Source organism: Trachurus japonicus, chromosome 3 (genome assembly GCF_045865225.1).
Source record: "Trachurus japonicus isolate A0001 chromosome 3, Traja_1.0".
Lineage (NCBI taxonomy): Eukaryota > Metazoa > Chordata > Actinopteri > Carangiformes > Carangidae > Trachurus > Trachurus japonicus.
In genome coordinates, this window is record NC_140909.1 from 27007749 (window position 1) to 27033107 (window position 25359).

The following is a 25359-nucleotide window of genomic DNA, read 5'->3' on the forward strand; positions in this document are numbered from 1 at the left end:
AAGAGTGAGGAGAAAACTAAACTTAACTGCCGACCAGGCGGGAGCAGAGGCCAGTGAGATCATTTCCCAACCATTAACATTTCTTACTGACTTACTGAACGACAGCACACTTTGAAATTATGAAAAAGGTTACTGTTAGAGAGGACAATGAGGCTGAAGATCGTTGTTTTACCTCACCTATGTCTAAATTTGACCTACAAGCACAGAACTCAAACATTTTTCGAGGTTTAGCTATTTTACCACAAGTCCAATTAAAGGGATAGTTCACCCTAGAATGATATTTCGCTCATTATCTACTCACCCTCATGTTGACTAAGGGCTGGAAGAAGTCTCAGAGTCCTCCGTCCCTTCTCTGAGTTACAGGGGGTCTTAGCGTAGCAGTGCATTTCAAGGCAACGGTTGTAAAGGGACACCAGAGCTCTTCGTAAAAAAACACACACAAAAAAACATCCAAATACCTCCATGATGCTCGTATGTAATGTCCGTCTTGTGCTGAAGCCCCAAATTGCGTAATTGTCCCGAAAAAAATTAAATAAGTCCACATTCCAAGCATGTTTGTAGCATTAGCTCTGTGTCTGTTGTCCGGTCTTCCGCTGCCAGCGCGCATGCGCAACCAGACTGAGACCGAGTCTCAGTCTGGTTGCGCATGCGAGGTATTTGGATGTTTTTTTGTGTGTGTTTTTTTACGAAGAGCTCTGGTGTCCCTTTACAACCGTTGCCTTGAAATGCACTGCTACGCTAAGACCCCCTGTAACTCAGAGAAGGGACGGAGGACTCTGAAACTTCTTCCAGCCCTTAGTCAACATGAGGGTGAGTAGATAATGAGCGAAATATCATTCTAGGGTGAACTATCCCTTTAAGAAGATCAGTCTTTCCCATTAATTTGGGCCCACCATCTCTCACAGAAAAAACTAAACAAAAACAGTGTTTCACTGTCTCTCATCTCTGTTAGTCTGCTCCTCCTCCTGCTGGACAACACTGACGATGCCTCTGAATTTAGCTGCTAAACTTAATCATCGGTAAGATTGAACTTGAAGGTCAGAGCCAATCTGTTTAAAGGTAAAAATATAACTGATAGCTCATCTGAACTGAAATATTATATAACCTGAACTAAACAGTTTTAGCAGTTTAAAATGTTACCGTCCTCGCTGCAGCCGGCCCTGGTTTGAATCCCAAATCTAATGGCCCTTTGCTGCATTTCATTCCGCCTCTCTCTGCCTCCCCATTCTTATCAATTAAAGGCAAAAGACCCAATAAATATACTTAAAATTAAAACATTAGCTAACCTGAACTACTGTTTCTGGTACCTGACTGACATGCTATCAGACAGCTACCTTTACGTATTACCCCCTACAATATTATTATTTTTTAATAATTTGAATAAAGCTATTCAGGTCAGCTAATGCATCACATCAACTTCTGTTATTATTTAACACTCTGTTTTTTAGGGCTGACCCAAAAAATCTGAAGCTTTTTTTTTTCCTCCTTTTTCCCTTTTTGACACCGGTTCTCATCGGCAATTGTTACATTAAAATGAGTAGGCTACTTGGCATCCTGGAAACCTGCCCGATTTTGGAGATATGCAGTGTTTGTTTGCCGTTACTTTCATTATTTCCGCTCGCGCACCCCCCGCCCACGGTCAGACGTTACGATCACGCACCCCGCCGGCCGCCAAAGCTTTTTATTTTTTGTCCACGTAGCTTCGATTATCAAAATATGATAATCGGGTCAGCCCTACTGTTTTTTCCAGGCTAAGATACAGAGATAGGTCCAAGATATGTTTAACTTGCAACAACTCGCTTACATGTACTGTCTGACCAGTGGATTAGCTGACAGCAGTGGGGACAGAGCTCAAACAGGACAGGAGTTCGGGTCTGTAGAGACGCTGAGTGGAGTCTGTTTATTTTTTAGTTTAACTTTTATAACAGATTAACACAGTTTGTTCCGTTTCACTTGGACTTTGGAATAAATTATTTTGTGTACAATGACCCACAGCACTGTGTTATTATCTGCCCTTTCATTCTGCTACTCTGCTGCCACAGTGATACTTTCCCTGAGCTGAGACTTTGTCATGCAAATGTGCCCTCATAAAAACCCCTTTAGAGTCCTGATTAGAGGTTTACATGGGCACAGAAAGCAGGTTTCCCCAGCAGAAACCCTACTGTGTTAAGAGGTTTACTCTTAAACCTGGAGAGATGAAGGGAGGCGAATGCAATGGGCATCGATCAGAACTCTCATTCATCATGAATCACCTCCAGCTATCAAGATGAAAAACAAAAATCATCATAATATTAAACTTTTCACACTCACAGCAAGAGAATGCTCAGGTCACAACTTAATAACAAACATTACCATGGAAAATTTCAGCTTTAACACAACAATACCATCAAGGACAATACATTTGAAAATGTGTTTTTGGTGGACTCAAATACTTCTGTGTATCTATTTGTTTTCAGATGATTGTATGTCAGTAAATGTTATACAGAAGATTGTAACAACTCCAAACCTCAATCCTCAGGCTTCAGGGCTACATATAACACTGACACATGTCTTCTGTATTCCCAAGCACCTTGGCAGATTCTACAATTCAGGCAACACTAAAATTTGACAATAAATTAAACTACGAGTGAAATTGACTATAGAGGCAGATGTTGATTTTAAAAGTCAGTTCACTGAAATCAAACATTGAAAACCTACAGAAACAGCTGCTAAGGTGGAAATATTTTACCAAACTGCAGCAGGTTCAATAGGCCTATGATTATTGCACATGTGATAATACTAGCCCATTATCAGGCAATTGTTGTGTTTTTACCATTTTAAAGAATAAATTAATGCAGTTTAGGAGCCAACGTGATTCAACCCAGTAACACTCATGGCCAAATGGGCTGTCCCTCTCTCTTCAGCCTGGTGTTTGGCTGCACTTTGTATAAAAACAGCTCAACATTGTAAGATGTAGCCTAGATGCTAATGCTAACTACTGTAGCATCGTGAGTGTTTTGTAACAGAAAAAACAAAAACAACTACGTCGATCAAACTTCGGGGGCACAAGCACAGACACTCAATAGTGCGTTTGAGCCAGGTTTGTCCGCTTTCGCGTACCGTATTCAAAGATGGCGATGCAACATGACACCCTCCGGTGGGTGCACCTACCACTTTTGTAAACAACTCATTCTAAGCTACGAGACAGCTTTCATTTGTATGCGGTTGTGATTAGACTTCGGTAAATATGTATTTATGAAAGCAATATTTGATTTTTGCTAATAAAAAGCCAAATAAGCTACATACTGTCCCTTTAAGCCCACTGTGCTTCAACAACTTCTCAATATTGCGCAACATGAAGTTAAAAACAGTGTTAAAATGGTAGGCTAAATATGGCTCAACAAAAACTAAAATACAGTCATTACTTGTTTCCTTCAAGTAGTTAAACAAGAGAACTGTTGTTCTCATTAATTCACTTTTAGGCTGTTTTCACTGGTGTGGTCCAAGGATGTGCACCAGATGCGAAAATAATACATTGTTTCATTTTTCAGCCAGTATGTTTCACATTCACACATCTGTTTTCACAAACACTACACCACTTGTGCCAGTTCAGCATCTGTCACGGTCCATCGAGAGCAAACTTGTATCGGTACTGACAGAAAAAAAGCAGTTATCTACGTATTTTATATTTGTTGGCAGCGACCTGGTACCGAAGTTCTGATGACACCCTACGTATGAACATAACAAACCTTTTTTCATTAGCTTTATCCACAAAGTCCAGCTGAGGATGATGGATAGTCATCATTTGTCCAGATAACTGGCCATAAACCAAAGTACTGAATAAATTAAAATGTGAACTGTTGATGATGGTAGGGGAAAGCCAGAAGATCATCACTTTCATACTGTAGCTCATCTACAGGAGAGCATAAGCATCTGAACGAGGAGCTGTTGCAATGTTTCTTGAGGAAAAGGGAGAATTTCAGCTCAGTTAGGATGAATGCCACTTGATCAGTGAACACATCACTGTCATTCATCAGTATCGTAGCGTTCAAGTGTTTAAACAGCTCTTGTTTCAATTATGTGATAGAAAAGATGGTGTAATTAAAAAGCTACAAAGACCATTTGAATACAAACTCAGACAATTAAAAGAGCCTCATGAGTGCATTAAGAGGAATCAGTTGTGAATTAGCGGTTAAGAGAAACACAAAGAGCTGAGTCTCTCTCCGCCCTCTTCCTTTTCTCGGCTTGCTCTGCCTTTTCAGCCTTCAGGAGCAGAAACCACCAGAAGAGTCCTTTCACTCCTTCTCCTCTCCCTCCCCTTGTCCTGTCTTTCAGCCTCAGTGGAGAGAAAGGAGGCTGAATGGAGCCTAATCTTCTCCTTGTCTGGGTGAATGTGAATGTGTGCGGCCCTGGATCGTCCTCTCGGCCTGATGAAAAGGCTCCAGGTGCAAGACGGCGGCTCGTAAAAAGGAGGACAAAAACAAAGTGAAGAAAGAAAGAAAGATAGAAAGAAAAGAAGCCACAGCTTTGATGGTGCAACCCACCGTCACCACCCCCTCGCCTCAAACACACCAGACCATGACTGCAGGTGTGGGAGGGGTCAGAGCCACATGTCCAATCAGGAGCAACGTGGTGAACATGTAGTGCAGAGACACAGGAAGAAGAATTATAACCTGCTGTTTTAATAATCGTGGAGTCAGTTTGTGACTTTGACTTTTTCCTTTTCTTGGGATTCAGGTTGACTCAGTGATTTGTATTCACATAATCATTATGCATCGTCATCTTGTTCAATATTTGTTTAGAATTTTTTAAAATCTTTTTCTGTGTCCGTGCCTTATATTCCTATTGTATGTTCTTTTTTTAAAATTCAGCTATTAACTTTTATTTTACTTATATAAACACTATTGTCACCATTTTGGATGTGGAAGGGTGCAATAAATAAATAAATAAATAAATGTTGATTGATTGATATCGAATCTCTAGATATCTGTGATGACTCTTCTCTTTTGTAGAGGTACTGTGTAACCAATGAGATAAATAAAATGTTCTTACTACATAATCAAACCAGATCAACAACCCGCTGATCACAGAGCTTGAAGATGCAGTAGCGTTAGTGGGCGGAGCTGCAGGAGGAAGGAGCAGGTTGATTGATGGCTCACCTGTGAGGGAACTCTGTCTAGTTGACCTGCTCTCACTGACAAACACTTCAAAGTCGGCATGCAGCTGATCTCTGCTGACACTGAGCTATGAGTCTCACTGGGATCTTTGAAAATGTTTCTCCCGAAGTTTTAATTCCAGTCTGTTGTTTGAGGTGATTGACTTTCAGTTCACTGCCGGCAGCTACAGAGACGTGATCCATCACAGACAGGGTGAAAGTCAAACAGACATAGTTTACTTCAACCTCTCAGACACAGTCACTTAAGACTCATTGAGTTTTCAATTACATGTGAATTACAAGGGAGGTGGGAGATTTTGAACTAGACTGGTTAACTAACCCATCAAGACCTGCAGTGTAAAGACAGCCTCTGTGATGTGACTTCATGTTTACTTTCCTTGCTTTGTCATAGCAACAGTCCACACCACTAGGTTTTCAGCCTCTAATGCTGCTTTCCCACTAAAGTTAGCGAGTCGACGTCACATAACGTGGGTTTTTTAAATGCAGGTCGACCTGCTTACAATTGGCATAGGGCTCCTTTCCCACTGGCAGGTTTAAACATGTTTTCTGGCCAGTGGGAAAGGGGCTCAAGCAGTGTTAATTTTGTCAACTAAAACTTAGCGAAAACGTTTCTCGACGACCATTTATTACGTGACTAATACGTAACGAGAACGTACATTTTAAGAAGTAGGATACTGACAACAAAAACTAAAACAAAATCTCTGTTCATTATGAACTGATGAGTAAAAACCTGACGAAAAAACTGACGCTGGCCGGCCAGACAATCTGGATTACAACCATCCTCAATGCCTTGATTGTTTTCCTTAATTATTTATCTTACTGTAACTCAAATTCAAACTCTCAGTCACGTATCTGCTCTCCCCCACTGAAAAACACTGGCGCATCGCGCTGCACCAAGACACAGGCAGAAGGCCTACACTGTTGTGAATGAGGGACAATTAATCTGCATATTCTCATCGCCCACGAGAAATCCCGTCTCAAAATAATACACCAGTTCAAGAGCAGCCTACGATCTAAAGTAAAAATGTACAATGCATCAGCTGGTCAAAAAATAGTTTTTTTTATCTGGAAGACTAGAACTAGCCAACTCACTTGGTACTCCTCTGCACAGGTAGGCTCCATGACGCATTGTATCTGAGTGAGTTGGTTAGTTAGAAAATAAACAAGGACCTGTGAAGGACATGAATATGTATTGCACTTTTTGTAACAAGCCTTAGACACTAATTTTTGTTATATAACAGTGATAGTCTGGATGAGATGGGTTTTAGCAGCAGTTTGTTCTTAACAGGTTTGTTTCCTAGACTGAAACTCATTAAATATCTCACAGTTGCAGTCCAACATTTATGAAAATTCGCTTCACTCTATTTCACTCGAAGTCAAATTTGAGGATGTTAGTTAGCTTAGCATAAAAACACTAGAAGCAGATGGAAACTGCTAGCCTTATTCCTCCAGTGGGGAGAAGAGCTCAAACTCCTGACTGACAGGTGTCCTCATTGTTGTGTTTTGAACTTGCACAGAAACAGAGGCGTGTGACCGAGGCGCTGCAGTGTGTGGAGTTGTCGTTGTTAAGCCTCGGAGCTCGGCGGGTTCAGCTCTGTCTCTGCTGAGCCTTGTCTGTTGGTTTCCCTTCGGCGCCGTCAGGCAGATCACCAAGAACACAATCTGTCGCCGAGCAGAGCGGCTGCCAGTGCCTGAATAAATCATCTGTCTCAGCTAGAGGTGAATCTGTTTGATTTCATGTGTGACCCAAATAACGAGGCACCCGCCCCCCTCAGAGCCACGTGGTGCAGATGAACCTGGATTCAGTGATTCTGAGGTTGACACTTGACCTCCGATCCAGATCAATCCCACATACTAGTCTGTCTTACAGATAACTAACTAACTAACCCTAACCCTTTATTATTGTTTCCTCAGGGCATTTATTCTAGGACCTGACTGATCAAGGAGTTTTGGGGGAGACCCATAATTTATATCAAGCAGAAAACAATTCTGATAACGTATTGATCAGCCAATATTCCTCATGTTAACATAAACACACAGGCTATAAATTTTACTGTTTAACATAAAATAACTTTTATTATTTGAAATGAGTGCAACACTGCAACAAACTCTGAATAAATGTCAATAAAACTAATAAAGATGATTAGAAAAAGGACAAAGGCCTCTAATGGAGGGGTGGCCAAATTCTTCTCAGTGAAGGGCCAAAAATGAATCGTGGCAGATGGTCACAGGCCAAAACTAAACATTCATGTTGCAGTGCATTCAATTAAATATGCCTAATTGTGCAAAATAAACACTCATACAAAGTAATTTTGAAATAACACTATTGATTATTGTGTTTCACTGTTTAACAGGGCTCCAGACTGCCGCTGAATGGGGGCATTATGCCCCTAAAATTTGGGACAGTGCAAGTAAATTTTTCATCTACTTGCACGTGTGCAAACAATAAATTTGCCTCTCTTTTTTTGTAACGCTGGTGAAACATGGAAGGGGAAATGTTAGTCTGGAGTCCTGCTGTTAAATCAAAGCAAACATACTTGTCCTGGTACTATGGTTGAGAAGGGCATTGACTGCTACCCGTGTCGTCCCCGGAGAAGCAGAGTAGCCTATGTGAATTTGTTGCCGTTTCCGGCACCAGCTCATGCCCAGTCTCCCTGCTCCTCTCACTCACACACGAATGCCCTGTGCTGGGCTGCACGGCCGGCCAGCCTCCCCTCCAGAGCTCGCCGGAGCATGGGAAAAAGTTCCAAAGCTCCCAGCAAGGGTGACGGCAACGGCAGGGTACCGACGGCGTCAACGGTACCAGTACCGGTAATGATGACAACGGGGGCAACGGCACCGTCTGTACAGTTGCCATTGTCGTTGCCCGCAGCCCTGCTCTAATGAATAATTATACACTTGCTTATTACAAACATCAGTCCTATAGTGTTGTATCTGGAGCAAACCAATATAAAAATCTTCACATCCGATCTCATCAGCCAACGCACACTGATACCGATCTAACTGAGAAAAAGAGACTCAGAGCATCAAACCCTAGCTTGTATGTCTCCTCATTTTAATTATCTGTGTTTATTTGGTTCAGTTTGTTCTGTATTTTTAATCCAGTGTGATTTTAGCAGCTGTTTTGTAGTTTTTGTGTGTGGAGGCACATGTGGATTTTGGAGTTTGTATTACAGAGCTGAGTTGGAACTTCATCTATAAACCAAGAGGTTTCTCTGATGAGTCTGTCACACTTCCCGTTTGTTTCTTCTTCTGTTTATCGGTTTGTTTGTTATGATGCTCGTCAGCCGTGGTGGTTGCCGGCTGGTGGCTCCTCCCCCACATGTCTGACAATTAGCTGTGGGGGGAGGGGGGGAGGTGGCGCTGGAGGGGAGGGGCGCTGCTGCCTGGGAACTGGAAGGGGGAGTGTTGGGGGGATTTTTTATTGCCAATGAATTAGTGTCGTTTTCTTTTCACACACCCACTAACTACCCTCCCTCCCCCTCCTCCTCCGTGCCCTCTAAATGGTTTGTGGCAGGCGACTCCGCCCTCCCATAACGCACCTGTGCATAATGATGATGATGGGGAGGAGAAGGAGAAGGAGAGGGAAGGCTGTTGCTCCCTGCAGCCGTCAGGTGGCTTCAACACGGCCGTAAACTGGAGTGAACTAATGAACTCGGAGGAAAACTTTATACAGTCTGTCACTGATCGATCAGTCGATCAGTCAGTGATTAGTCAATAAACACACATGTGGTGTCGGTTCACTCCTTGAAAGGGACTAGTTCAAAGATAAATTAATATGGTTAAAATGAAAACTAGTTCAAATTCATTTGTTCCATTAAAAGGCTGCTATTCTTTTTCAATAGAACCTCCTTCTACCATCTGTCACCAGCAAAATATCACTGCCGCTCCCAAACTAAATGAATTATTGCACCGATGAAGACATCAGTGATAACTAAAACTCACATGAAAGTGAGTTTTGCTGAGTCTCAGTGAGGAAACTTGATTTTCAGAAGGAAATAAACCAGAAAGGAGTTTATCTCTCTATTGTTTGAACACCAGTGAATGTGAAGCTCTGCTTTTACAGCCTGACGTCTGCAGGTCTCATGCAGCAGCCTCCTCTTGTATTTGGAGAATGTGTAGGTGATAACAGACTGTCAACTTTAATGACCTCTGTGTGTTTTTGCCTCCAGCTTGTTTTTTTTCCTCTAAGTGTGATGATGTTAATTTATGACCCGTTCAGGAATCTCTTATCTCCACCATCGGCCATAAACTAACACCTAACCAGGACACTTCAAAGCCAGCATTGAGGCCGAGGTGTTGAGAAGCGGCGAGGCGCTCTGAGGGCAGAGATGAGCAGATGGATGAGTTGTCAGGAGGAAAAGAAGCACCGAGTGGGGAAAGGCCACGCCAGCCCCGAGGAGGTATGGAAGAGTTTAAACAGGAAAACCAGCTTCCACGTCAGGGCCAAGAGGGTTGGTCACCACCTGAGGACCCGAGACCAGGACCAAGAGAAGCTCAGCAGGTAACGCAGATCAGATAAACACAAAATGACAGATTATTACAGATACCAGATCCAGGCCAGTTCCCACAGAGTCTGAACACATCACAATGCTCACACCATGTCCTGTAAGGGCTGGTTATCCACTGTGATCCTCCACTCACATGAACTCAGACCTGAACTCAGACCAACAACGCAATCTAATGGTGCGTTCCAGGCAACCCGTAACTCATGTTTTTCCGACCTGTTCCTATGGTTACCCGTTAGAACGTACAGTCAAACTCGTACTAGATCGATCTACTCCCAGTTCCCAGTTAGTAACTCGTAACTTGCCTGGAACGCTACAAACTCATAACTGGTGACTTGAAGTCGTGACTTACGGGTTCAAAAGCCTGCCTGGAACGCACCATAACCCTCAGTCTTTTTTTTAAATTTCAAATTAGACACAAAAACAACAATGACAACAGCAGCAATACAAACAGAGGTTGCTATGTTACCAGACAAGAGCCTGAACAAGACAACATCAGTAGAAAAGCTAAATAAGTGAAATAATGCAAAATCATAAAGTGTAGACGGTGGTGATAGGATCTTCCCTCTCCTCCTTCTTCCTCATCTCCTCCTCCTTCTTCCTCTCCTTTTCTTTCCTTCTTCTCCATCTCTTTCTTCCTCCTTTGTCTCCTTCTCTTTCGTCTGCCTGAGAGATTTGCTGTGAAGTCACTTCCTGTCTCCTCATCTTTGTACCTTATTACTGAAATTCTTCTTCTTTCACTCTGTTTCATCATCTGATGAATTCATTCATCAGTGTAAATAACCCACGGGGCGGGACGCTCTGTGCACCGGTGTGTCATCATCATCATCACCACCATCATCATCATCACTGTGTTCTTCTTCTTCTCTGCCTCTTGTTGTTCTCCGCCTCAGTCTGATCCCTCTCTACATGCGCCTGTACACTAACGAAGCTGTTTGTTAATTAACGTCTCACCGCCACGCCCCCCCTCAAAGCTCTAATTAACAAACACCAACATCAACGAGGGGCTCATGATTAATTACAGCTCAGCGTCGTCGACGTCGGACTTCCAGCTGATATTCAGCTTTAATTGCGTTTGTGATATTTGGGAGCTGACTCGGTTCTGTCCGATTCCACTGGACCGAAACTAAAATGTGACGCAGAAGTGACGAACGGCGGCAACGAGGAGAACGTTCTAGGCTTGGAGCAGACGGAGGACGGCTGTGGCATTTCTAATGAAGACAGTGAATTCAAGCTGCTACACAAACTAGTTCCACGGCGATTCGTTCTCTCTGTAGCGGCAACAGGAAGCGGACAGTTCTGTGTCACAGGGAGAGGGAAACGTTATGGGTCACGCCAGAATTACATCATCATACAAGAACGATAATTGTGAGCTTGTGTTCATGAGTGTTGATATTACAACCAACCCAGACACTAAAGGAGTGTTCTGATCCACAATGCACATACACAGTGCAACTATAGCGCACTGTGTTAACTTACAATTAAAGGGACACGCCAACATTTTTTTTTACGTGTCTTGCCTCGCTCCCGAGTCCATGACAAGCAGATAGACACCATCCTTTTGACTGTGTGTGCAGAAACGAAGGAGAGCCCGTATCACCCGTAATTAGCTTAGCTCAAACGCTGGAAGTGTATAGGTAGTGTTAGCCTGCCTCCTCCTAAAGTCATCAGAGACACTCTTCAGCAACTCTAAACAGAAACTGGCGGGCTGATCTTTGTCTCAGAGCTGACAAAACTCTCCGGTAAGGCATCTTGAGCGGTCAAATGCTGGTAACGGGACGAGATCAGTCAAAACGGAGGGTTCAAGCAAAGACGGTTTATTTTGGTTCAAGCTAGCTACATCAAGGGTAGGTTAGCTTCCTATTTCAAAGTAAAAGCACTTCTGTATGTAAAGGGCAATGGGTGTTTTATTTTGTAAAAGTAACCAGAAGAAACCGGAAGTGTGTTGGTCACAACGGCTAGCTTGAGTAGCGCCAAATTCGTCCGAACAAAATTGTAAACAGCTGGTATTTAGACAAATTAACGACACACTGCTGATCTAAATGGCTACTTTCTCGCCTAAAAATGTTTGAAATGTCGATAAAGTGACAGAGTTTAGAGCTAAAACGAGATCAGCTTCTGACTGCTGTTTTCAGCTGGGGTAGGAGGCAGTAAAGTGCAGACAGAGTCGATCAGCCGAGTGTAAATCCTTACAGTGTAGGGTTTCAGTCCATTATTGACCTGCATTTTGAGCCACATGACTCAGTTTTGCGTTGCGTTGGATTTCAGCTTCGTTGGGCATCCCGTAAATTTGACATGTCTGAAATATTGGTCAGTAAACATCAGGCTCTCCACAGTTGAGTAAGGGCCACAAGTTGATTCCCCTACATCAGAGTCCCTTTTTTCTCACTTTGCTTGCACGAGGTGTCAAACAGAACAGCTGCTGCCCCTTTGATGTTTCCTCCTCCTGAGTAAAAAGTTGTTTTTTACACAGATTAAGGCAGAAGGTTCTTTTGCATTGTTATTGTTGCTAAACAAACCTGCCTCTGAGCTTTCAAACTAATCATTATTGACAATTATCTATACCCAGAACGGTCCACAGGCGCTGACGGGCTGTTTTCACTCATACAATCGTGGCTGATGAACAGGCCAAACAGAGTGAAAAATAAATCCTGAGCTTTGACTTCACATGGTGGATGATTCATTGGTATTGTGTGAGATTGTCTCCTGACTGGAGACACTTCAGAGGCTGCGTCTCAACATCCAGACCATCTCATTTCAAAGCCTCCTTTAAATGCATCTCTTTCCTGGACCACAGACGCTCCAGCAGGTGGATCCTCTGTGGTCAAATCTTCAACCAGTCTGTGGTCCAGACATTCACTACCATTGCTCTGGTAGTGAATGTAAACAACGCAGAGCCTGAGGATCACACTGTTACGTTGGTCTAACAGCCTATTTACTGATGACAACAATTATTTTGGAGTTTAACCCCAGTGCAGGAACAGATCAATGAATCACTAATCGATCTGGTTTTAGTTATGCAGATTCGTTTGGTTCCTGTTTTCTATCTTGTGTGTCATTATTTATCCTATTTTTCTGTTGGGCACCTGTGGTTTGATTGACTTGACTTTTCCTGTTTTCTCCATTTGAATTCAGATTCATTACTTTTGGTTACAGTTGAACAATTTCCATCTCCATTCAAGAAGTTTAGTCAAAGAGACGTTGTGCCCATGAGAGAAAGAGATGGAATGACGACCTGAATACAAGACGGCTGCCACAGAAGAAAAACGAAGAAAAATCATGGTGATAAGTCAGATCTCCTCCTCACCATCATCATCTTCTTTCACCTCTTCCTCCTCCCCCTCCTCCTCCATCACTTCACCTCAGTAAATATTTGGTGGAGGGCCTGTGACTCCTGTCAGACTATTTTCTTCTACTCTGAGCAGGAATGTCAATAACGGCAGGCGAGGACTTTGCCTCTTTAAATGTCATTTGTTTTACTTGTGTGGTCACAAAGCTCAGGAGGAGGAGGAGGAGGAGGAGGGGGAGGGGGTAGGGGTGTGAGTGTTCACAAACTGACATTTTTACGGTGACAGTCGCCGTCTCTCGGCAACACACTCAAAGACCTATACGCATTGATGGCGCACAATTGTGTTTGGCACCAGGGAGGTGTTAACTGGCTAATCCCTCACGGCCGCCCAGACGCTGCCTGCTGCTAATTCAGCTCCGTCCACAGAGCGGCCAGTGTTTACACACAAGACCTCCGTCACTGTGGGAGAGGGAGACGCTCCTCACACTCCTCTCCTCCACACAGCCCGGCTGTCCACTCTCAGAGAAACTGCTGCAGCACAGTCCATTAAGTTCAGCAGACACAGAGACGACAAGCAGGAGGAACAATCTGCAGCCATCACACTCACACACACTTTAACCTCTCATGCCCCACACACACACACACACACACACACACACAACTCTGTGCAGCGATGTGACATACTGAGAGCTCAGAGCCGATGCAGCATTGACATGTTACAGGGGAAACACACCTGCTGCTGGTCACCGACTTCACCTCAGATTTTATAGTTACGTTTCAGCAACAATGCAGCAGAAATATACAACACCACAACATCAGACACGGCAGTACAACACTTCACTACTTGTGTTCTGTCTACAATGAATCGACTGTCGGTTCAACTATAAACTATACACCAACACCATATGCCCACATACTATTGCATTTACTGTATTAGGGATATGCATTTCCAGTAATTCCAATGTTCAAGTACTCTCATTACTTTAAATACATTTAGAAAGAGCTTCATTTTAGCCTGCCAATAAACACTGTTCTTTTTTTTCTTTTTTCTTACAGCTATTTGTTTACTTTTACCTGACAGCTTCTGTGTCTGCAGTCTTCTTCAGATGTGTTACTATGTACTGACAATGCAAAATAATGTTGTGATACATTTTACATACAGCAAACAAGACAACTGCAGGTTCAGCACATTGAATATTGTTATTATCGGCCAAATTGTGATTTCAATCACATAACGATTACCGGTAACCGTGCAGCTCTGTCACCTTTCTGGAGTAGTGGAACATATTGTTACATATTTCCTTATACAAGTATATATTTATTGATATAGTATACGGACATCTTTTGTTACTGTATTTAAAAAAAAAAAAAATCTATTTCTTATTTTAAAGATGCTGCTGTGCAACAAAACTGCAACAACAACACAGAGTAGAGGAGTGAAGTGGATTCAGTGTCTGCTTGATCTGAGCCACAGACACTGACGTGTTTTATAGACTCTGGAAAACTATCAGATCCTCTGCTGGTCTCTACACAGATCTACTGTCGCCTCCATGCGAACTAAAATAAACACTGGATCATGAAGTGGTCAGAGTTTTATGAACATCACTTCCAGTCACTGAAGTAGACAGATACTGTACATACAGCGGGAAAATAATTCACACATACAAGAAAGAAGTTGTGTGTAATAAAGTGAAATGACACAGGGAATAAGTATTGAACTCATGAAGAAAATGGGGAGGTGCAAAAAGGAAGGGAAATTCAGGAACGCAGCTGGAATCTGTCAGTATTTAGAAAGTTATCCTGTCTCTGCTACTGTTGATGCGTTCAATACTTATTTTCCCTGCTGTATAGAAATACTGGGACCAAATGTATTCACCACCATGTCTCCTTTTTCTTTTTCCAATTTGTATTTATATATGCATATACTTGCATAGATGTGTGTATAAATCTATTGAAGTGTTTCCATTTCACATTTGTTAATATTGTTTTGTCAAACAGTATGAAACCACCTCATAAACCTTTTTTTTGTTGTTTGTTTTTTTGCGGCTCACGTGTTTCAACTCTTTTCTTAATTTGCTATTTTGAATAGTAACACACCAGAGGCTGAGGGAATTAAACTAAAATATTATGCATATGCAATTATGCTAAAACACACACACACACACACACACACACACACACACTCTGGGTGTGTAACTTAAGGACACATCCTAGCCACCTACACTGACCATAGCTGGATTCACCTTGGGAGGCCCCTGGGGCATTCACACTGCACAAGACACCCAGAAACCAATCAATAGCCCAGAGCTATTATTAGTGATTATTGATCAGTTGATTTATGAAAATCATTATCCGGTCAAAATCAAATTAACTGTGAATTATATCCAGTTTCTGTGAGAGAAAAATAAACATTAGAGAATATGATGTGCTTCAGAGGATCCAGGTGAGGTGGATTTAGACTGCGTCGTGTCTGATCCTGCAGGACGTCAGGAACTCACTGAAGCTGAGCTCAGTCACCACTGAGTCAACCAATCACAGTCCTGATCTGGCAAGCTAAAGTGACACCTGGTCAACAGGTAGGAGGGGTTAGAGTTTCTATTTACAGATTTTAAACATTTACATTACAAAAGAAAACATATTTATCATTATTTTATTTTTTGGCCACTGTTAAACTGTTACACATGCATGGCCTACATATCCACATTGATATGAAGGTTCAGATCAGCTCCATGTGCAGCAAGTTAAAAACCTCAGAGGTAATCATCTTTTTTTCACCTTCCCCAATCTTTGTCCTGCAATTAGTTGATTGACAGAAACTTAAACAGATATCAACCAATTAATTGTTTAATTTATTAATTGAGGAATAATGTTGAATATTTGTCATCACCTGTTTTTTTTATTTATGTATTTATTTATTTATTTATTTATTTGATTAAGAGCTGGATCTGTTTTCCTGAACAAAATGAGAGATTTAGCTGAGACAAATTAATTCATAATTAAAGTTGTTGTCTGTTGTTGTCACTTGCAGCTATAGTGCAATAAACAAGGGCAAAAATTTGTTGTGTAAATAAATGATGCTCACATCAGATGCCTGTGGCAGATTTTACTCAATCACCACAGAATATGAGGGAAATTAAAAACTGCACCAGCTCCAAGAACAAAAAGAAAAATCAGTTTCTGTCCAAAATTATTTTTACCTGACAAGAGCAAGCAGGTTTATTTCATGTTGGATGTCGAGGAAACAAAAAACAGCAGCACAAGTGTGTGTACTGTATGTGTGTGTGCATGCAGGTACACAACAGGCCACTTCATTTTGTGTATTTTCACAAGAATGTTTTTTTTTAATGGATGTGAATGAGCAGACAGAGCGCAGGGAATAAAAAGCCTGCTGTTCATGTTCATGCTTTTAGCCCAACGACAAAAACAAAAAAATTAACAAAACAACAACAAAAAATACAATAACAAAAAGAAAAACCTTACAAACACTGAAGTTTTTTTCTTTTTCAGACAGTTGGAGCATGCAGCAGTAAACACAGACAGCGGCTCAGTTCAACACCACAGTTTGTTTTTGTTTTGTTTTTTTCTTTTTTTAAAAACCCTTTAAATTAACCCGACAGGCTATGGAATAAAAAACATCTAGATTTCATTTTTTAAAAAGTGCATCAGAGACAATAGATCCTTGCATTCACACTCAAATATCTCCAGTGGTTTTCTTTTTACACTGTGCAGAGCCTCGAACATAAATATATGATTTCAAGTCTTATTTAATCATCTTATCTCTGCGATTGTTCATATCCATCATTAAAAAAAATCAATAAAAAAGGAGAGAGAATTATGGGGGTTTAATTTGGTTTACCAAATGCAGGTTTAATGAGAATATTTTTTTTCCTGTTTTGTTTCCATTTGTATATTTGTTCTTTTTTTTGAGGAAAAATTCTGCAAGTTAATTTTTGTCTTTTTCTGGAGTTTAACTTTTTGTTGCAGAAGCTGGAAAAAAACAGCAGAGGCCACAGAGGGAGAGAGAAAAACTTAAAAAGTCATTAATCTGCGACTTTTCATTCAGTTTGAGAAGAAAAGGCTGAAAACACAAAAGATCAGGATAATTAGTCACCGCTTAGTCAGGCTGCTGCGGAGGAATGTGGAGGAAACCCTCAGACTGGAGCTGAGTGTTACTCTCTGACACTAAACTAATAATGTTATAGCAAAATGTGATTATTTTGTTTTGTGAAAGGTCAGAGGTCAACCTGCTTTGATTTACTAGAGGCTCAGATAATTCATTCCTTTTTTTTCTTTTCAGGAGAAAAAATAACAATGTCACACATCTTCACTTTTGCGTCCTGGAGGTGACACACCGCTTTGGAATTGAAGTCATTTTCCCTTTTTAAAATGTTTTTATAGATGTGTATAAAAGAAAAAAAAAAGAGAGAGCAGAGTTCAGATTCCCGTCAGTGCACCGCCACCACGGACTGCAACGAGGCCGAGGAGGGCAGCGCCTCTCCGGGCGCGGCCGGGCTGCTCTGTCCGGTGGCCGTCTGCGGGGAGGTGGGGCTCAGAGACTGGGGCGAGTTCGCAAGGAAAGCTGGGATGTGTGTGGGCAGCCCGGGCAGCCCTGGCACCGAGGCGGGCGTGGGTTTAATGGGCACCGGGATGGCGGGCAGTGTCTGGCCGCCGTGGCAGATGGATTTGAGCGGCATGCCGTAGGCCGAGTAGTCGCTGGCCATGGAGATGGGAGCCGCGGTGTCCATCATCCCGGAGCCGTACATGTGCGGCCAGGCCGGGGTAAGTTGGTTGTGGAGCGGGTACCCGGCGGTGGAGAAGGCCGCCAAGCTGCCCGGCATCTTGTACTCTCTGGCAATAATGTTCTCGATGGCGAACGGGTGTTTGAAGCCGGACGGCTGAGACACGGAGCTCAGATTGTATCCGCCCGTCATCTGCGGGAGGTGCGCGGCTGCGTGCAGCGCGCTGAGCCGCAGCTTGGCCTGCTGCTGCAGGTAGTGGGCGGCGTCCTGGGGCTTGCTGGGCGCCAGGGGGTCCGTGGCCTGCATGCTGCCCACCTTGAAGCGCTTCCTGCGCCGCAGGAAACTCCCGTTCTCGAACATGTCGCCGCAGCTCGGGTGCAGGGCCCAGAAGCTGCCCTTCCCGGGCTGGTCCGGTCTGCGGGGGATTTTGATGAAGCAGTCGTTGAAAGACAGGTTGTGCCGCAGGGAGTTCTGCCACCGCTGCGTGTTCTCCCGGTAGTACGGGAACCGGTCCATAATGAACTTGTAAATCTCACTGAGAGGGAGCATCTTCTCCGGGGAGCTCTGGATGGCCATGGCCGTGAGGGAGATGTAGGAATACGGGGGTTTCTGGTCGCTGTATGTGTTCCTCCCCGGGCGAGGCATTATTCAGCTGAACCAGGCCGTGCCGAGCCGGGTCGGAACCAGTTCAGTGTCAGTCTGCAGAGATGAAGACTCGCCTCACTTCTCACAAACTTTGTCCGAACAATTCAACTCTTCACAGCACCTCAGCTGAAACTTGCCAGGTGTCTGGCGCGCATGGTCCCGTCCTTTACGCACAGAGCTGGAGCCACAGCTGCCAACCACAAGTTTGTGAAAAGTTAAAGTAGCAGCGGCTGGTTCCTCCTCCTCTCCTCCTCTCCTCCACGCTTGCCCGATGTGTGCTCCCCTGCAGGTGCAGCGCGGTCTCCAGTCCTCCTCCTGCCCCGCTGCCGAGCTGCACTAAGCGGCTGCTGCTGCCTCCTCCGTATCCCTCCTCTCCCGGTCTGTCCTGTCTGAGGTTGGACGACGGTGACAGGAGCAGAAAAGACCCCCGGAGAGGAGCTTCATTAATGGGCCACTTCTTCACCATCACATGATCACAGGAGCGGGAGGGAGGGGGCTCACGGGAGGGAACGGGGGGGCACAGTGTGGTTTCATTTACACGTATTTACATGGACTTACTGAGCCAACACAAGTCATTCTCATTTGAAGCCGCGGCGGCAAAAAAAAACAGAGCCGAGAAAAGCCGAGCAGAGAAGCGTGATAGTCGTGGATGTCTGTGTCGGAGCGAGGCTGAGCTCTGTGGAGGCAGGTTGGTGTGTTTGGCAACATTTTACCAACTCGCGAGGTGTGTGTGTGTGTGTGTGTGTGTGTGTGTGTGTGTGTGTGTGTGTGTGTGTGTGTGTGTGTGTGTGTGTGTGTGTGTGTGTTGAGGGGGATGTTGGTGCCCCTCACCAATTTGCATTGACAAATAGAGCCGCTGGGAGTTGCTGTTTGAGCGGCTTTAATTTGTTTAGTTTTTGTTTTATGTCGTTTTTTTCCCCTTTACAGTGTGAAGAAGCTCCTTCGACCAGCTCCTCCATCATCACGACAGAGTAGGATAAATGTTTCATTGTAAAAAATAATAATAATAATATAGACCTATATTTAAGACAACATTATTTAGGTTTGAACGGCCTCGTGATGACCAGGATGAGTTTAACAGTTGATCAGATTTTTAATTAATCGGTCTCCCGAGCTTCATCACGGAGCAGGAACTAACAGCTCCGGAAATAACGTGCCAGTTGTTCTGATAATTTATAGATCAATATATGTATGGACAGGCTGACTTAGCCTATTAAATTACACGTGTAATTAACATTATTGTTACTGAATCAAAAGTGTGGAGATGATTTGAGGGAATCTGGCGCTTTAATTAAACGATAAATTTACTGGTTTTCAAATCGCTAATTTAAATGGTTTTATTACGTCAGTTTTAAACACTGAAGCTGTTAATCATTAATGACAACGAGATAATTCAGGTTTTGTTTTTACTTTGGTCCGTTTGGGTTCAATTTCATGTTTTTTTTTTCCTGCTGTCGCACACTTATATAATTTGCCTTTGAAACCATCTTTTTCATTTATTGCATTTTTTCCCCCTTTCTTTTGTTTAATCAAAAATTGCTTGTTAGTTTTAAAAAAGAAATCTAACCATTTAAAATCTAAAGGCAGAAGTATGTTTCTGACATTTTGAATTATTATTCCTAATTTTAAAATAATCTGGGGACAGTTTTTGTCACGCTACACGCGCACAAGCACGCGCCTGTGTCGGCATCTAACATCATATTCTATTTTGTTTTTAAAAAGACGTGTAAATAAAATTTGCCTTTTAACAATTTCAGTAAGCTATAGCGTATCACGATGACACCACAAAAAACAATAATACTATGTAAATCTTAGTCTCATACATCTGTCGCGTTAATGTTGAATTAAACACTAAATTGTTGATGGATTTAAAATCCTACCCTTAATCACCAATAAACAATAAATGCACACAAAAGGTAAAAAACAAAACAAAACTCTAATTTAAAAAATAAAAAACAAGAACAAATCGGACTTTTCTTCTTTAATATGATGGCAGATGACTGAAGCAGCTGATGGTGTTTGTATTGTCATGTGTTAAACACTTTGTCTTTAAAATGCGACATATGTTTTATTGTGTTTCAGCGCAGATCAGATAAATCGCTGCTGACAAACGGCAGGAGACAGTTTCAGAGGAGGGTTTAAACTGGAGGAGCTGGAGGCTTTAATATTCCCACAGGACATGGAGGGAGGGGGGGACTTTCACACGTCTGACCTCTGACCTGTGAGCTGGTAATCTGATGGAGAGCGTTCAGGATGCAGAGACACGCTCCGACAACAGAGACGCTGAACTCTGCAGTGAATTCATGAAGAGAGAAACTCAATGAAGAGTTCATCGGCTCAGTGCGTCTCAATCATCTATCAATATCATCAGTATCACTGTGGTTTCTGCTGCTATTCCTCTGTCTGTTTTTATTGTTTCTGTCACATCTCTACATTAATTATTTTAGTTATAAATAATTTATAGTTTTGTATAAATATGGTAGTGCCTTAACTGTTATGTTTCCCAATATGTTTTTTCTGACGGTTAAATAAGTCAATTCAATTTAGAACTGTGATAAAGATAAAGTTGTCAAAATTAATGAATGATGACTGAAATAATTCTTTTAACAAACGTGATTTAATTTTAAAATGATAGTCTTTTACAGATTTCTGGTTCGTGGTTTTTCACATTTTAGTCTGCTTTTTGTCTCATTGTTTATAGGGATAAAACATTATAACTTAGAAGTAGTGATTTTTTTTCTATATCTTGCTTTTATATAAAACACTAGCCAACTAACAACTAATGACAACAACAACATAAGATTAATTATACATAAGAATAATATAATTAAATGGGGATGTTTATCACTGATTGCATAGGATTTCCCATGAAGCTCTGCTGGATCAGCCTGTCCTCCTCTCTGAAGGGGGCGGGGTTCAGTGTTTTATATCAAATGTAAATATTTAGTCTGAGTGGACGAAAATGAAGAACAGGCTTTAAATTTTAAAGCGTCTCGGTCATCCTGCCAAAGCTTTATCATAGTTACACAGCAGCCAATCAGAAATACCAACACTCTAAAAGTTATTTTATGTCCACACTAAGATGTTATAAATGTACACATATAAATCATATATAAAATACAATATATTAAACATGTTATTCTGGCATGAAATTCTCTATAGTGAAAAACAACATACGACTGCTCCTACTAGTACTGCTAACAATCATATAATAATGATAAACAGCAGGTTGGAAGATCAAACTTTAGCAGTCATAAATATTCAATAATTCAATTAATTAGCAAATGGAGTGTGTGTGTGTGTGTGTGTGTGTGTGTGTGTGTGTGTGTGTGTGTGTGTGTGTGTGTGTGTGTGTGTGTGTGTGATCCATTCATTAATCAGCAGGTTAATTAACGAACTGAATTGGGATTGCTGTAAAATCAATGTCGTTTTTTTTCTTTCAAAAAATAATTTTTATGTATTCTAGTATTTAGTATTATTATTAGCATCATCATCGTTATTATTATTATTATTATTAACAACTTATCATATGTAACCTATTAAGCTCTTGATACATTTTTTTTCCAATACAGTATATTCCCCATTTAAATGAATGTACTGAAAGTACATTTTTCAGCCCCTAATGCTCATTCAAACTTACAGCTAAAATCTCTATTCAAACTTTAAAATGTTCAAAAACTTTTATGCAGATTTGTTACTCGTTTATGTTTCATGATCGTTTCCAGGTTTTCACATTGGTGGGAGCTGATCGGATGATCAGAAACATTTCTGTTTAACTCATCCTCACAGCCTCAGACTTCACCCTCCACACAACGTGACAACCAGAGATTCAGCGAATCTACGAGCCTCTGAGTGATGGGAGAATCTTCTGGCTGCCCCATTGGCTCCATTGGAAAACAGAGGGCTATTTTTTTATTCTTGCCCCTCACCCTTTATGACATCACAGAAATATTTTATATTTGGCAGAGTGGTGAAGGTGAACTAATAGCAACTAAGAGTTTGATCTAGTTTTAACCAGGTGTAACTAGGAGTTAACATCACTATGCGACTTAGCAAACACACCAAAGAGACACTTGATGAAGATACAGATTCTGTGTTAACAGTTTGTTTTCTGTGTTTCAGAGTTGCAGCTTCAACATGACTTAACTGGGTTCTACAGAGACATACTGTATGTTGTTTCACTATGGTTTATTTTAAATAAAAATCTGCTGTGTGCTGCAGCTTTCAATCAAGCAAACAGAAGGAAATATTTTTGTTGGGGACAATATTCAGCAGCAGATTAAACCACATTGGATGTTGAGGTGAGAATTACAGATTACATGATTTCATTCATGAGCTAATTTCAGATGCAGATTTAAGATGATAACTGAGACAAATGTGTCAATGCTTGAGTCAAAATAAACATATTGATCAACATTTAAGTCTGAATCTGACTGGGACCAACCCAGTATTAAAGGACTTGGATGAGGATGAATAAAGGGACATCCCTGTCACTGATCATAAAATGTCGCTATCTTTGCATCGTGTCAATATTTTAAGGAGTAATTCCTCCTCTTGTAGTGTTGCTGAGGATCTCTGAAGATCAAGACTGAGCTGCACCAGTGATGAGATGTAGCACAAATGAATGACCCTATCAATGTGTGTGTGTGTGGCCCTGTTAAAATGCAGAGTAGTAGCAGTGGTGGCGGCACTTCAGCACGTTCCTCATCATCCAGCCAGCACTTCAGAAGCACTTGAGAGAGAGAGGAGGCAGACCCCCCCCTCCCCTCCTCTCCACACACACACACACACACACACACACACGAGTGGAAGATTTGAGCTGGCCAGTTGTAGGAGTTTGGAGTTTAATGACATTATACGTATTACATGTATTGTATTTGTCAGACGTGTTTATCCAAAGTGACTTTTAAGTGAGGGACTGAAGCTTTAACATAGTAGAGTGTAAGACCTAAATACTACATCAGTTTGATAGGACAAAGTGCAGTAAGATAAACTACTTTTTATTTTAAACTCGTCTCTTTTCTCCTCCGTCCACACAACTCTGGGGTTTTCGAGCACTGATGATCGGCTCCCTCAGCCTCAACTTCCCATGGTGAAAACAATATAATGAAATAAAAGTGTCACTGACCTCGTCGTCTTTTTTGCAGCTGTGGTCTAGTTATAGTCTTTTTTCTATACTTATTTTATAGATGATCAACTGTAGAGAGACAATCTGCTTTCCCTAATAAATTAACAGGTTAAGCCAATACATCCGCACTCAGGTATGAAGCCAGTATTCCAGTGTGAGTTTCACACGAACCAGTAGCAACGATGATAATTTGACCTGTTCTGTTCCGCTCCGTCTTCTTCCGCTTATCAGGGGCCGGGTTGCGGAGACAGCAGTCTAAGCAAGGACACCCAGACTTGCCTCTCCCCTGACACCTCCTCCAGCTCTTCAGGGAGGATCACAAGGAATTCCCAGGCCTGGATCTTCCCAGGGTGGGGCATGCACGGAACACCTCCTGGCTCTTTCGATGTAGAGGAGCAGCGGCTCTACTACGAGCTCCTCCAGGGTGACAGAGCTACTCACCCGATCTCTTAAAAGTATTCAGAAAAGAAAATTGATTTTGAGCCCACTATGGGTCTTAAAATTAGTGTAATCACTCATCTATCAGACGATGTAGCCCAAACTTTGTGCAAAATTCTATTTTCAAGTAAATCCGGGGTGAAAGTGGGGTAGTTTTTTTTCCGCATTGGATAATGCAGGCACACAAATTATGCATCACGTTGCTCACGATTCATCAGCCAGTGATATTGGATCCGTCATCCGTCAATCAAACGTCTGAGAAAAACGAGGGGTATGATGGAGGAGACTCGTCCACCACCACTGACACAAACTCTCCTCTGTCCCTACTCCACTCTCCTCCTCCGGATGCCTGTGGTCCATCACTTAGCCTCACCAGCTAAGTTAGCAAGCTATAATGTAGCAAGCCTACTAGCTAACAGTTAGCTACGTTAGCTAAACACACTCGCGCATACAAACACACACACCGAGCTCAAACATTGAATATCCCGCCCGCTCGATAAAGTTTTTTCCTTACTCGGGTAAACTTGTGTGGAAACTCGTGGAAGGAGGCGCGACAAAACAGGACAAACAGCCATTTCTGAACACCTAAGACGCCCACATAGTAGGGTGGAACCTACGTGGACTCAAAGCGCACTCAAGGCGGACGTCTGCCAGACACCTGCCAAACACGTCTGTGCAAAATATTTTTGACTGCGCAGACTCCGCGTACTCCTCATCCATGGATGACTCCATGACAGAAAGCATTCAAGGATTGTGGGAAATAAAGGAAATTAGCACTAAAAATTTTGGTAATTGGTATACGGTGGTACACTCGACTATGAAACCTCAAACAACCGTGGAACCCATTTTAGGCCACTTTTATCCAAGATCCAGTTTTCGGTCATGACCCAAAGTTCATGACCATAAGTAAGGATGGGAACTTAGATTGACCGGTAAATCAAGAGCTTTGACCTCATGACTGCGACCACTGCACTGATCTGCCTGTCAATCTCCATCCTTCCCTCACTCGTTAACAAGGACACTCAACCCAAGTTGGTGATATTACAAAGAGGAGGGGCCCCAGGATAAAGCCTTTGGCCACTTTTGAGGGAAGAGGATGGGCTAGGAACATGTATTTGGGGATTTACTGAATCAGCTTTTACTGAATGGGGGATTTACTGAATCAGGTGGAACTGTGGATGTGAACCTGGTCTCTGCTGTGACAGTCCCTAAATATGCTTCTTCTCAACACAATCCAATCCAAGATTTTGCTACACGGTGCAACATTATAACAAAACACCCTACACTGACCAATGTGTACATTCACCTAGTTGTTCCTCGTTAAAATACATTGATGGTAAAATGTGAACGTGTGTTTTCTTAAATCTCAAATAATGAACCTGAACCTGTGTGGCTCCTTTGCTGTTGACTTGACGAGCGCTGCCATGCCTCTAATTTGTGACAGATTAACAAAGCCC

At 42.3% G+C, this 25359-nt stretch overlaps 1 protein-coding gene across 1 annotated transcript; it reads right to left on the reverse strand.

Moving 5' to 3' along the window:
- Positions 1-17306: 17306 nt before the first annotated feature.
- Positions 17307-18824, reverse strand: LOC146990076 (forkhead box protein B1-like). The gene has a single exon (XM_085773130.1). It carries the CDS (start codon positions 18334-18336, stop codon positions 17398-17400), a length of 939 nt encoding a protein of 312 aa, XP_085629256.1. The 5' UTR covers positions 18337-18824; the 3' UTR covers positions 17307-17397.
- Positions 18825-25359: the final 6535 nt, after the last annotated feature.